We start from the raw sequence: 13,317 nt of genomic DNA, 5'->3' as shown, positions 1-13,317 counted from the left end.
ACTCAGGAGGCAGATGGATCTCTGTGAGTTTGAGACCATCCTGGTCTTGTAGACCAGAACAGCCTAAAAAAAAAAAAAAAAAAAAGAGAAAAGAAAAGAAATAAAAGGGTTCTTCCTTTAAATAATCACAGTATTATCAAATATAAAAATCATATATCATAATAATCACCAATATCCCATTCCTCCCCAATTATAACCTAAGTAATTTTTTTTTTTTTTGGTTTTTCAAGACAGGGTTTCTCTGTATAGCTTTGGAGCCTATCCTGGCACTTGCTCTGGAGACCAGGCTGGCCTCAAACTCACAGAGATCTGCCTGCCTCTGCTTCCCGAGTACTGGGATTAAAGGCGTACGCCACCAACGCCCGGCACCCTAAATAATTTCTTTAAAAAACAAAAAAACTCTCAGACTTTTGTAAAGGGAGGATCTCATTTGGTAGCCCAGGCTGGCCTTGAATATATAACAATCTCTTGACTCTATCCCCCAAAGACTTTTGTCTTATAGCAATAATTTAGTAACTATTATTAAAAATCAAATTCACAGTTTGACCTTTAACTAGGCATCAAGCTCTAACATATCTTGAGAACTTCACCAAAATGGATTAAAGGTGCCATCCAAGCAAAGACAGAATAGAATTAACAACGACTTCATAATTGGAGTTTAGGCCAATGAAGGTGCAAAAGAAAAGTACTAAAAGGCTAAATCAATTACAACTCAATACCACTGGAAAGAAAATTTCAACACTGAGTCAGTTGAACTTTAGAATCGCTAAGAAATTTAACCTTAAAAGTAATTACTATCTACTATCAGAGATTAAAAAGAAGAAAAAAAAAGAAAGAAAACCAGTCTGTATATTACCGATGTCATGGGATTCACGCCTTCTACACCTGGCTGACAAGCTTCTGCCACAGCCCGAACATGGCCATAGCCAATGGCAGTTAGTAAAAGTTTGGCTATTTTAAGAGCATTGAGGTAGGCACCCCTTCGAGTTTCCATATCTGCATTTGGTAGGAAGTTATTTCTGGTTAGCATACTCAAGACAAGGGGTAGACCACCACTTTTCAAGAAGTGAAACTGAAAATCAGAGGAATCATCAGCCAGAGGTGCACCAGCAGGCATTAACAAAGCATAGACTACCTGAAAATAAAAGGGGGAGGGGGAGAAGAGAAGGATTGTATTAAAAGGGATTTAACACATAATCTCCATTTCAAAGACTGCTAAGACATTCTTGACCATTTCTAAACCATCTCATAATCTTATCCACATTCTTCACAATAATACATCAAAGATCAAATTTAAAGAACAAGAATCAAATTCATAAGGGAAAAAAACCAACCTCTGTTAGGTATAGCACTTGTGAGGCAGAAGGACCAAAGAAAAGTGAGTCAAGAGACGGACTAAGGCTGCTTTCTCCAAGTTTGGCATGGTCCAAACAAATAGCTCTTAATTTTTCTATCGTTGTACTATCTGTAAGGGAGAGTGAGAGAGAAAGCATAGTCTGAAATAAAACACAATTCACATCTGTATCACTTCTAGCATTTTCAAGAGCATGGAACAGCAAACAATTCAGCTGAACTATACATTCAACTGAGCTTCTGTAATATAGAACCATATTTGACTTGATTTAAAAGCAAACAAATGTGAGACAAACAAAACACCAACCAGGGAGAAGTTTTTAATCACTCAAGGAAGAGTCATCCAGGAGCCTCCAGTCAGCATGCTCTATTCAGCTGCAGGAGACCATTTAAAAAAACACTTCCAAAGGAAGCATAAACAACAGCAACAGTTTTTTTTTTAGTAAAGCATTTGCATTTTATTAACAGAGAAATGAAGAAATTGAATACGATGTTGGGAGGTTCACCAAATCAGAGATGGAATTTAAATACATTTGGAAGAGATGTTTGTATAATTAGTCTTTTTACTCTGGTATCTATGGAAACATATATATATATATATATATATATCTCCATCCCCAGAATAGATCATTGTGTCCTTGACATTGTCTAGCACACAGCCAATTTCTCCACAACACCTTCATATTTACAGGATCTGAAGCCAATGTCTCTTCCCTGGAGAAAAACAAAACTGAAGGAGAATGTCCTAAGTATTGTTGATAATTGATTGAATTAAACACCCCCCCCAGGCCACATGAGTCTACTACAGCAACAGTTCTTACCTCCAAATTTACTGCTTGCCTTATGACATTACATACTACCTAGTTTGTTTCACTGAGTGACATGACTGTACCCAAGAAACTGACTGAAGATGAAGAAGAGGAAGAAGAGGAGGAGGAGGAGGAGGAGCCCAGCACCAGGTGCATACCTTTAATCTCAGTGCAGACAGAGGCAGGCAGATCTCCAAGTTTGAGGACAGCTAAAGACACACAGGGATACTCTGTCTCAAACAAAACAAAACAAAACAAAACAAAAACAAAAACAAAACAAAACAAAGCACAAATCAAAAACCTTGGATGTAGGATGGAAACAAAAAAGTAGGAGGAAAGAAGTAAGCTCAATCTAGCTGATTCAGTAGGTAAATGCCCTTGCCAAACTGATGGATAACCTGATTTCAATCCCTAAAACCCACATGGTGGAAAGAGGAAACTAATTTCTGAGGTTATCCTCTGACCTCCACATAAACATTGTGGTAGCTACACAAAAAAATGAGTACATAAATGCAACAAATTCTACAAAAAAAAAGTTAAAGATCAAGTATGGTGGTGTATGCCTTAAGTCCCAATACTTAGGAGGCAGAGGCAGGCAAACGGAGTTCAAGGCTAGCCTAGTCTACATAGCAAGTAAAAGGTCAGCCAGACATATACATTAACACCCTGTCACAAAAAGCTCAAAAAGCAGCAATGAATGCTAAAAAGAATCATTTAATGCTGTTGGCTTTTAGTTCATCTATCTGAGGAGTCTGAACCAAAGGATTGCTTTGTGGCCATTCCAGCTCGTACATATATGTATACCTAAATAATTTTAGGTCTCTGATAATGCACAAACTTGTTATAAAATATGGAGAGAAAAACTTAATCCACCCGTATTCTTGCCACCAAAAGATGGCTATGGTCTTGGGTCACTTGCTTATTTTATGGAAGATGAAAGACAATTTTCTTATAATCTCAGGGATGGCAAGCTGTAAAACCTCAGCAGTTACCTGGAGGAGGCAAATGAAGAAAAAAAGTCATGCAATTTAAGCTGGCATGGAAGTCAGACATGTGGTAAACAAGAAGCCACAAGGCAGGGAACGAAGCTTTAGAGAAAGATTAAGAAAGCCTAAATGTTAGGGAAAGCATGCTTGGAAAAGAAGTAAAGGAAAACTTATGCTTTCGGAGCAATTCAGAAAAGTAAGCAGGCTCCCAACTGTACCTGCCTGCAGCCTGTAAGTTTCTACCTTAGGTTAATTGCCCGACCCCCCTCTTTAATGAATACCCAAATGCAACTAATTATGTAATTATAACAATGCATTAAAAAAAGTAAATTCAACCAAGCATGGTGGTGGTTGCTTTTAATCCAAGCACCTAGGAGGCAGAAGTGGATCTCTGTGAATTATAGGCCAGCAAAACCTACATAGTTAAGATCCTGTCTCAAAAAACAAAGGGAGGGGGAGGGGAGAGAGAGAGAGAGACACACACACAAAGAAGAGAGAGAATATGAAAAGCTTAAAATAGACTTTGGCATACTTAAAAATATTCTTTACATTAAATTCTGTGAAGGAAGTAGGTCTTAGGAAATACAATTAATTCATTGTGCTTGGCAAAGCAATACATACTTTAACCAAATGTTGGCTGTTTCAAATTTAGACACTACAGTTTGATTTTAAAAAGTCAATCGTTCGTGTGTGTGTGTGTGTGTGTGTGTGTGTGTGTGTGTGTGTGTGTGTGTGTGTGTGTGTTCGTTCATGTGTAGAAGTCTGAGTGCAATTTTTTGGAGTCAGTTTATTCGATTCCATTTTATGTGCGTTTTGGGGATGTAATTCAGGTCATCAGGCTTGTGTATCTTACTGACCCAAATTTAGGTACTAGATTTTGATTTTGTAAGAAGGAAAGAAAAAGTAACCTTTAATATTCCTGGCAAGAGCTCAATGTCTCCATCTGGTGGCAGGAAGTTCAAATCACAAGCTCAAGGCTTTGCTGTGGGTTTGTTTTTAAATTTTAAATTATGTTGTGAAGATTGAATCTGCACACATAAAGTAAAAACTGTCATTGACAGGTCAGAACTAAATTGAATTGAGGAGTCCAGGCTAGTAATCTATTATGTGAATTTACTCTGTCCCATAGCAACCAGAAAGCAAGATGAAAAAGACAACAAGGTGCTTACTTTAGAACTCGGTGTTTACTTTAGAAAACAAGAGTTAAGAGAAGCACAAGATAGCTTCAAAAATTATGTGGACCGGAGCTGGAGAGATGGCTCAGAAGTTAAGAGCACCACTGCTCTTCCAGAGGTCCTGAGTTCAATTCCCAGCAACCTCATGGTGGCTCACAACCATCAGTTATGAGATCTGGTGCCCTCTTCTGGTGTGCAGATAAACATGGAAGCAGAATGTTTTATACATAATAAAATAAAATCTTTAAAAAAATTATGTGGACCAATTATGATATATTTACCTAATGTGCAAACAAGAGGAAGCCAACACTGTAGAGCTGTCAAATTATCCAAGGTGTAGAGGGAATGAACAACAACAAAAAAATGTTTACAACTTATGCACTCAGGACAAAAAGACCAGACAGAGAACTACTACTACAGTAAATATCATTCAATTTTGGGGATTTTTGTTGTTGTTTTAAATACAATATATTTTATTTAGGCAGTGGTGAGGCACACCTTTAATTCCAACACTTGGGAGGCAGAGATGGCCAGATCTCTGTTGAGTTTAAGGCCAGCCTGGTCTATACACCTAATTCTAGGACAGTCAAGGGCTATAGAGAAAAACCCTGTGTGAAAAAAGTAAACCAAGCCGGGCGTTGGTGGCGCACGCCTTTAGTCCCAGCACTCCAGAGGCAGAGGCAGGCGGATCTCTGAGTTGAGGCCAGCCTGGTCTCCAGAGCGAGTGCCAGGATAGGCTCCAAAGCTACACAGAGAAACCCTGTCTCGAAAAACCAAAAAAGTAAACCAACCGTTTTGCTCCCTCATGACCTCTGCATCCTTCCTCCTCTTCCTTTCTCATTCTCGTAGCTCCCTCCCCCCTCTTCCCATGCTCTCAATTTGCTCAGAAGAAAAGGTATGTGATAGGTAGGGTTTTAGTTGGGGGGAGGTGGTAGGGGAGGATGGGAGGGAGAAGGAAACTGGGATTGTCAATCTTGTTTCTAATTCTGATAAAAAAAAGAAAAAACTAAACCAACCAAACACCTAATATACTTTGATCATATTTTTTCAACTTCTCCCACATCATCCCTAACTCTTAACAAAAAAAAAAAAAAAAAAAAAAAAAAAGAAAGAAAGAAAGAAAGAAAAAGAAACCAGTAAAACAAAAGGTGCCAAAACAAAACAAACCAAGGAAAAGCCTATCAAAACATATGGGAGTTAATTTTGTGTTGGCAAACATGGGGCTTGCCATAGTTGATACACACAGAGCAACAATCCAATGAAGAAAATTGATTTTTCTGAGTTAAATTTTATTTCAGTATTAAAAAGGCTTTAATTTTCTTTTTAAAGGAACTCGATTTTATCTCTGCTTTTTTAGTTAAGATCAAGAATAATAAAGGAATTCAAAGTAATGAACACTGGAAACTGAAGAAAAAAAATCTACCGAAACAATCTGTTAATATGTACTTCTATAATCACAACTAGCTCATATTTAACTGGCAAATACAACTCAGATTAGCACAGAAAGTAACTCTGTTTGTATGTAATTTCATCCAGGAACTGCAGCCAAAATACCAAGGGAAGAACTATGTATACATATTTCTTATTTTTTGTTTGAGACAGGGTTTCTCTATGTGACCACTCTGGTTGTCCTGGAACTCACTTTGCAGACCATGCTGGTCTCGAACTCAGAGATCCACGGCCACCACTCCCTGGCAAGACTTTTCAGCAACAAAAACAAGCAAGTAAAACCCCTTTAGCCTTATGAGAAACCTGCTCAACTCTTTAAGTAAAACTGAAGAGTGAGTATCTAACTCAGTCTCATCATAGAAAGTGGACTATGACAAGACCACCCTGATTAATGGTGGATTTACTTATTTTTGTGCCTATCTTAAATAAATGGCAGCCTATGAGTCCCATTCTATCTGTGCCATCTTCATTACTGTCAAACCAGCCCTTCCTCTCTACTAGTTACATATATGTCTTTTAACTTTCTCTTCAGGCAACCTCTGCCGCACTCAGGTACTTTATTGGGATGTCCAGATTCTTTGAAGATAATACTTTTATTAGTGCTCTATTTGAACTTCACAAACTATGTAAGAAAGTGAAAAATCATTTTGAGAAATTCTTAAAATTCTTAAAATGTATGTGTGAACAATTAATAACACAGAACAATTCATCAGTAATTTAAACATTTTTTCAGAATCTTGAAAATGTAAATGCTGAACATGAATTTAAGCAAATATTGGGAAGATGTAAGAATTAAGTTTTCACCTACATAGTAAAAAAAAAAAAAAAAAAAACCAGTAAAGGGTAGAAGGAAGGAACAAATTTCTTCAAATTATTCTCCGACCTCCACTTGTGTGCCCATGGCACATCCACATATATAAGTGTACACCAAACACAAACTTAACTGAATATTTTTCAAAGAAAAAGAATTTTATTGCTGGGTGTTGGCGGCATATACCTTTAATCCCAGCACTTGGGGGGGGAGTTAATATACATTTTTATTGGTTAGCATATATTATGTCATCATTGAAAACATCTTACCTGGCGGCATAAGTTTCATAAGCACTCTTGCTCCATCTCTAAGAGGTGGCATATTTAGGCTGCTCCCTAAGTCTGCAACTTGCCAAAGGAAAGAGATGTATCTGGGATGCAGTGACATAATCTAGAATATAAAATACACAAAATATTTACCTGTAAATTATTCCTTGGCTTCAAAAAGCTCTCCCTAAAATTTGAAAACTCCATAGTTTGCTCCTGTTATTCTTCCTTATCTTACCTTTACAATTTCTTCATGATGCAGACCTAACACATCATCTGAGCCACATTTGTGATAGCTTTCTATTTTATTAAACTGTTTCTTCTCACCTGCATATAACTTAAGATGACTCTGGGCATAGCAAAACTGCCACCATGCCACTACTAAATTCCTAACCAGCTAGTTCTTACACTCAAATGGCTGGTGTTATTGAAGACATTCAAGTTCTTAGGAGGGGTGAAAGAAGAGGTCAAGAATGGGAGATGTCACTGTCTTTGTCATCTGAGAAAGATTACAGCTGCATACAAAACTTTTAAAGAATCCATTTTATAGGACAAATGTGTAAGACAGTAGTAGCTTTCTAAATCTGTATTTTGAAATGTTATAATCAAACTCCAATAGATTAGTTATATGCAAATATAACAAAATAAGTACCTCATTGAAGTTTTGTTTATAATTTCTGTTTTTTAATTTTTTTTTTTTATCCCAAGACAGGGTTTCCCTGTGGCTTTGGAGGCTGTCCTGGAACTAGCTCTTGTAGACCAGGCTAGTCTCGAACTCACAGAGATCCTCTGCCTCTGTCTCTCTGCCTCCCAAGTGCTGGGATAAAAGGCGTGCACCACCACCGCCCGGCTTTTGTTTATAATTTCAACTGACTTAAAATTAATTACCTTTCAGAGGGCTTGACTGAAATTTATATGCATAATTTTGTAGATTGCCTCATTAAAAAAAAGTTTTAACAGCAAAAACCAAACCAAACCAAAAAACAACAACAACCACCCCCCCCGCCCCAAAAAACCTTTTTATGTACTTGTCTATTCAACAATTCTAGCACAATGGCTTTACACAACTGAATCTACTTACCACTCCAGGCAAACAGCTTTCCACTTCTGGATTGGGGCCGTCACTGTAATGATTACCATGGTTTCCAGGAGATCCAGTTGAGGAATCAGAAGAGCTATCAGGACTTGAAGGCATATTGGAGCTTATTTGTGTAAGTTTGGCTGTAATTAGCTGAAAATGATACATATTAGAATCAAAGACAAGAAAGAAAAAAGCCACATAAAACAGAAAACATGGAACCTAGTGATATACCAATAAGTGAATCCAAAAACTATAGATGCTGAACCTGGACAGTTGCCTGAGTGATTAAGAACACTGTCTACTTTTGCAGGGACCTGGATTTAATTCCCAACACCCACATAGCAGTTCACAACTGTCTGTAACTCCAACTCCAGAGGATCCAATGTCCTCTCTTCTGATCTTTAAGGGCACCATGCACACAAATGGCACACAGACACACATGTGTAAGACACTCATATACATAAAACAAAAACTAGATGCTATTATTTTCATAAAGTGTATTTAAAAGTACTCTCATTATTATCACTTGTTTTGATATATTGTAAATATCCCAATGCTTTTTTTGTTTTTCCAGACATGGTTTCTCCGCAGCTTTGGAGCCTGCCCTGGAACTTGCTCTGTAGACCAGGCTGGCCAAGAACTCAAAGAGATCCACCTGCCTCTGCCCCATCTCCACCCCCTCCACTCCCCCCACCCCCGCCCCAGTGCTATCCAGCATAGTATCTGCCCAGCATAGTATCCCAGTACTTATCTGAGTGTTAGTTATAACCCTACTAACATCTAACATAACAAATATCTGCCAATGAAATCAGGCTGTAGTTCTATTAAAAATTTTCCTTTTGTAACTATATAAATATATATACTTACTGATTTGTCTTTTAGGTTTAATTGTCCAATCAATTTTCTGTCATCTCCCGGATCAATCAGCTCACCACCCACAAAGAGTTCAATTTTTGTATGAGCTACATTAGCTTTAATGCGATTGAGAATACATCGTCGAACTGAACCAATTGTATCATTTGTATGAGACCAGACCTCCAAGTCATCTACTTGTCTGCCCTGGTTTGGAAATCGAACTATAAAAGAGAGGTGTTTACCACGGAAAGCTCTGGTGGGGAAAAGAAATGGAAAATTATTTAGCTGCCAAGAAAATAAAGATGGAAATTTAACATTGAATATTTTCTTACTAAAGGAAGAAGACTTTTTAGTAACTGGAAAATAAAAATTATTTTATAAATACTGCAATACCCAATATACAATGACTACATTTTATTGTTATTACTTTTATAATACTCATGGCTGCATAAAATGATGTACTGACCTATAAGAAATTTATACAAATGTCAGATATGGTGCCTCATTCTAGTAATTCAGCCACTGCTGAAGTAGAAGGACTACAAGTTTAGGGCCAGAATGAGCATTCAAAGTAACTCTGTCCAACCAGCTGCCAAAATTAAGACACAGACAGAAATATTTCAATTCATTCTTAAAAGAGCATCAATAAAGTTGTTATGCATTTTGCCTGAATTTTATTATGTATGAGACAGGGTCTCACTGTGTAGCTCTGGCTGGCCTGGAACTTGCTATTTAGACCAAGTTGCCCTCAACTCAGAGATCTGCTGTCCTCTGAGTGCTGGGATTAAAGGCATGCACCACTACCCAGAATTGCCCCCCCCCACTCTTTATCAACTCACTCCAAACTACAATATGTTGGCATATTATCTTGAAGATATGATACCAAAAAGGGAAAGTATATTCATCAAGGAGCAACTTTACATAAATATCATTTGAATTACTAAATGGTAAAACTTAAAAAGAAATAGGGCGGGCAGTGGTGGCCCACACCTTTAATCCCAGCACTTGGGAGGCAGAGGCAGGTGATTTCTGTGAGTTTTCAGCCAGGCTGGTCTTACAATTTCAGCACAGGATTCAAAGCTACATTGAGAAACCTTGTCTCGAAAAATAAAAAAAAACCAACAACAACTTTTCAATCTGAGTATCCTATTTTGCTGCTGTTTGTTTGACACAGGGAACAGAAGAACCAACCAGGTTAGGGTCCTAGTACCTGCATGACAGCTCATCTCACATGGTTCAAGTGTATGTAACTCCAGTCCCAGGAGATCTAATGCTTGTTTCTTACCTTCAAGGTACACACATGAACACATACATATTTGTAGGCAAACACTCATACACAGAAAATTAAAAGAAAAAGAAAAAAGAAGAAAGAAAGTAACTACGAACTATGTTCTTTCTCCTTTTTCTTTTTTTAGTAATAGAATCTCACTATTGGTTGGTCTATAGCTCATTATTATATTGACCAGGGTAAGTCAGTCTCAAACTCCCCTGCCTGTCTCCTGAGCATTGGGCTAACAGCTATGCTATAATGTTTAAAAGTATAAACAAGTATAAAAACTGAGGCTGGGAGCTGGAGAAATGGCTCAGCAGTAAAGAGCACAAGCTGCTTTACCAGAGGAGCTGGGTTCAATTCCCAGACCCCACATGGCAGCTCACAACTCTGTCTTTCTAAACTCCCGTTCCAGGGGACCTGACACCCTCACACATACATACATGAAAACAACACATCAATGTAATAAAATAAATATAAAATTATTAAAAACAAACTGAGACTAAAGGGATAGCTCAGTTCTTAAGAGTGCTTGGTGTATGTATGTACAAGCACCAAGCGTGAGGATCCAAGCTCAAATTCCCAGCATCTACATTAAAAAGTTAGAAGCACTTGTAACTCTAGAAATGTGAATGGCAAAGATTAGGAGTTTGTTGCCAGTCTAGCTCCAGGTTCAGTGAGAGACCTTGTCTGAAGGGAATATAATAAGGCAGAAAGTGACAAACAGGACATCCAAAATCCACCTCTGGCTTCCATGAGTAGGCATGGTGGGTGCATCTATACACATACATGTGTATATAACCCACAATTATATTGAAATTTGGGGCCTATGAGGTGGCTCAGCATGTAAAGGGGCTTGCTACCAAACTTGAGGATCCAAATTTGGTTCCTAGGACCCAAGGACCCAAATGGTTAAGACAAAACTGAATCCTTTAAATGGTAATCAGATCTTCACACTCAAACCATTGTATGCACATGGCCACACATACAAAAATAATTTGCTACACAGTGAGAACATGTTTAAATGAAACAAACAATCCCCAAAACTTCTTTAAAAAGCCAAATAAGCTTTGACCCACTTCCTCTTTTGGGGGGTACTTACTTCCCTAATAAACTGTTCTACCACAAAAAATAAGCAAATGTTTCCATAAGATACTTATTTTTTTTAAAGGGGGTAAGACATTCTCAAGAAGATAAATCTCTTTTCCTTGTACACATTTAAAAAAATGAATGGTTAGGAAAATATCAAATAACTAAAAATTAATCCATTGATCAGTTATTCACATACCTTGACATAGGCAAAATTGTTCTTTCTTCATGATAATCACTGTCACATTCATTTATATATTCTCTTAGAACAGTTAATACTCGAACCATTCGAACAGCTTCCTGTCTTGCACAATTAATACTGTCTTTGTCACCATCCAAAACACACAACGTGTCATAAGAGGCTTTCAAACGATCAAAGCAAGACTGAATGAAGTCTTCGTGGATCACCACCTACAAATATAATGGGACAAATAAAAGACCAAGATGAGAATATCTAACAACATTGCTCTAAACAATAAATCATATTTAAGCATAGTCTGTTTTAAAAGGAAGTTAGTGTCAAATAAGTTAAAGACAAATGAGATATAAAGAAATTTAGAGGATTATGATACTGGTTATGAAAATAAACTCAGCACAGTCTTTACTATTTCAATATAATAATCAACACTCAAATTCCAACGATTTCAAGATCATTTTCACGGCAAAATTCACTTAGTATTCGATACAGGAGATATAAAAACTTGGTATTTTACAAATGTACGTATTTTGAGGAAAAGTGTCACTATAGTCCAAGCTGGCTTAAAACCTGTAATTCTCCTGCCTCAGACTCTCAGATGCTAACATTACAGGTATATACCACCACAACCAGTTTTTATGTTTTCAAGAGCTAAAACAAAACAATTTCCAGTTATTTCTGAATTAAAAGAATCTTACAAGCATTACAGTTCTATCAACTGGAATTCTAGCTTGTGGAAGTTTTAATGCAAACTGATCCATTCTCACCTGATTGACCTGCAGCCTTGGACCAAGGTTTGTGTATATCTCTTTAAGAAGATCTATAGCTCGGCTGGCAATATCATCATTACTCTGAATTACAACCTGCATTAAAGAAAAAAAGGATTATTAATGTTTCTCAAGAAATGTTTTAGCTGAACATTTAAATTCAAATCATATCCTTAGTTATTTTAAATACACTAACAACGTAATGGTTGACTAAGTAAACTTGAGACATACAGACAACACAAAGATACAACTTTTTGAATAAAGAAATTTAAGAATAAATGACATTTTACTACAAATAAAATATGCTTTGACCAAACTGAGACTTTCAAGGAGGGATTCAAAGTAGTTAGAAGAAAACAAGATGCTACATATAGTTTAGTATAAAAATTTTCCCTTTTGTCTCTCAGTTCCATAATATTTACAATTCACACCTTATTACACTGGTGGTTTTCAAACTCTGTTTCAAACTGTAGGGTTTAGATGAAGTGTGTCAGGGCTGACCCGTTAAAGAGACTTGGAGAGGGCAAAATGAAGAAGCCTGGGGACAATGAACAAAAAAACACAGACTTCCTCTACTCAACTATGTTTACAATTTTAGATTATTATGTCAAGTTTGATTACTGTTATTATTATCTTTGGAAATCAGGATCTCAAATATGCATCTGTATCCTCAGGGTACCTTAGAACTCAAAATATTCCACCTTCCAAGTATATACTACCCCACTCCCTGTATCTAAAGTGCCAATTTGGATTAACAGAAGAGCTTGTTGTAACCACCCCACTCACTGTATCTAATATTTAAATACATGCTGGAGACTGAACCCTAGGCTAAATCCATGGTTAAGTATGCACTACCTCTCAAGCCCTTCCATTGCTTATAAGCAAAAAAGCAAAAACAAAACAAAAAAAAAGCTTTACTTATTTGAAAAGTTGTTAAGCACTAAAATATCACACAAAACACCATTATCTATGTATGTGAATTTAAACATCTATGTATGTAGATATTTAAAACATTAAGTGAGAAACAGAAACAATTACATATAACCAACCTAATTTTTAAAGACAGAATATTAAACATCATAAAAGACAATTTAGCCTTAAATAGATTAACATTATATACTTTTATTGGATTTAAAAAATGTTAAACACACAAATGCAAGAAGATAACTATGAATCTCAGACTCCTGGGACAAGCATCAGATAATATATA

The 13,317-nt window shown here is 36.8% G+C and overlaps 1 protein-coding gene across 5 annotated transcripts in view; it reads right to left on the bottom strand.

The window, feature by feature from the left end:
* Window positions 1-13,317, bottom strand: part of Usp9x (ubiquitin specific peptidase 9 X-linked) — a 110,018-nt gene that overhangs the window by 39,023 nt on the left and 57,678 nt on the right. For all 5 annotated transcript variants that reach the window (XM_027433145.2, XM_027433144.2, XM_027433147.2 and 2 more), the window contains 7 exons: window positions 12,108-12,203; window positions 11,344-11,555; window positions 8,798-9,038; window positions 7,931-8,080; window positions 6,853-6,973; window positions 1,335-1,465; window positions 857-1,135 (listed from right to left, as the gene is read on the bottom strand). In XM_027433145.2, coding sequence (XP_027288946.1) covers window positions 857-1,135; window positions 1,335-1,465; window positions 6,853-6,973; window positions 7,931-8,080; window positions 8,798-9,038; window positions 11,344-11,555; window positions 12,108-12,203 — 1,230 coding nt within the window. The remainder of the gene's footprint in view (window positions 1-856; window positions 1,136-1,334; window positions 1,466-6,852; window positions 6,974-7,930; window positions 8,081-8,797; window positions 9,039-11,343; window positions 11,556-12,107; window positions 12,204-13,317) is intronic.

The sequence above is a fragment of the Cricetulus griseus genome, chromosome X (assembly GCF_003668045.3).
Source record: "Cricetulus griseus strain 17A/GY chromosome X, alternate assembly CriGri-PICRH-1.0, whole genome shotgun sequence".
NCBI lineage: Eukaryota > Metazoa > Chordata > Mammalia > Rodentia > Cricetidae > Cricetulus > Cricetulus griseus.
This window is presented reverse-complemented; position numbering and strand designations above follow the sequence as displayed.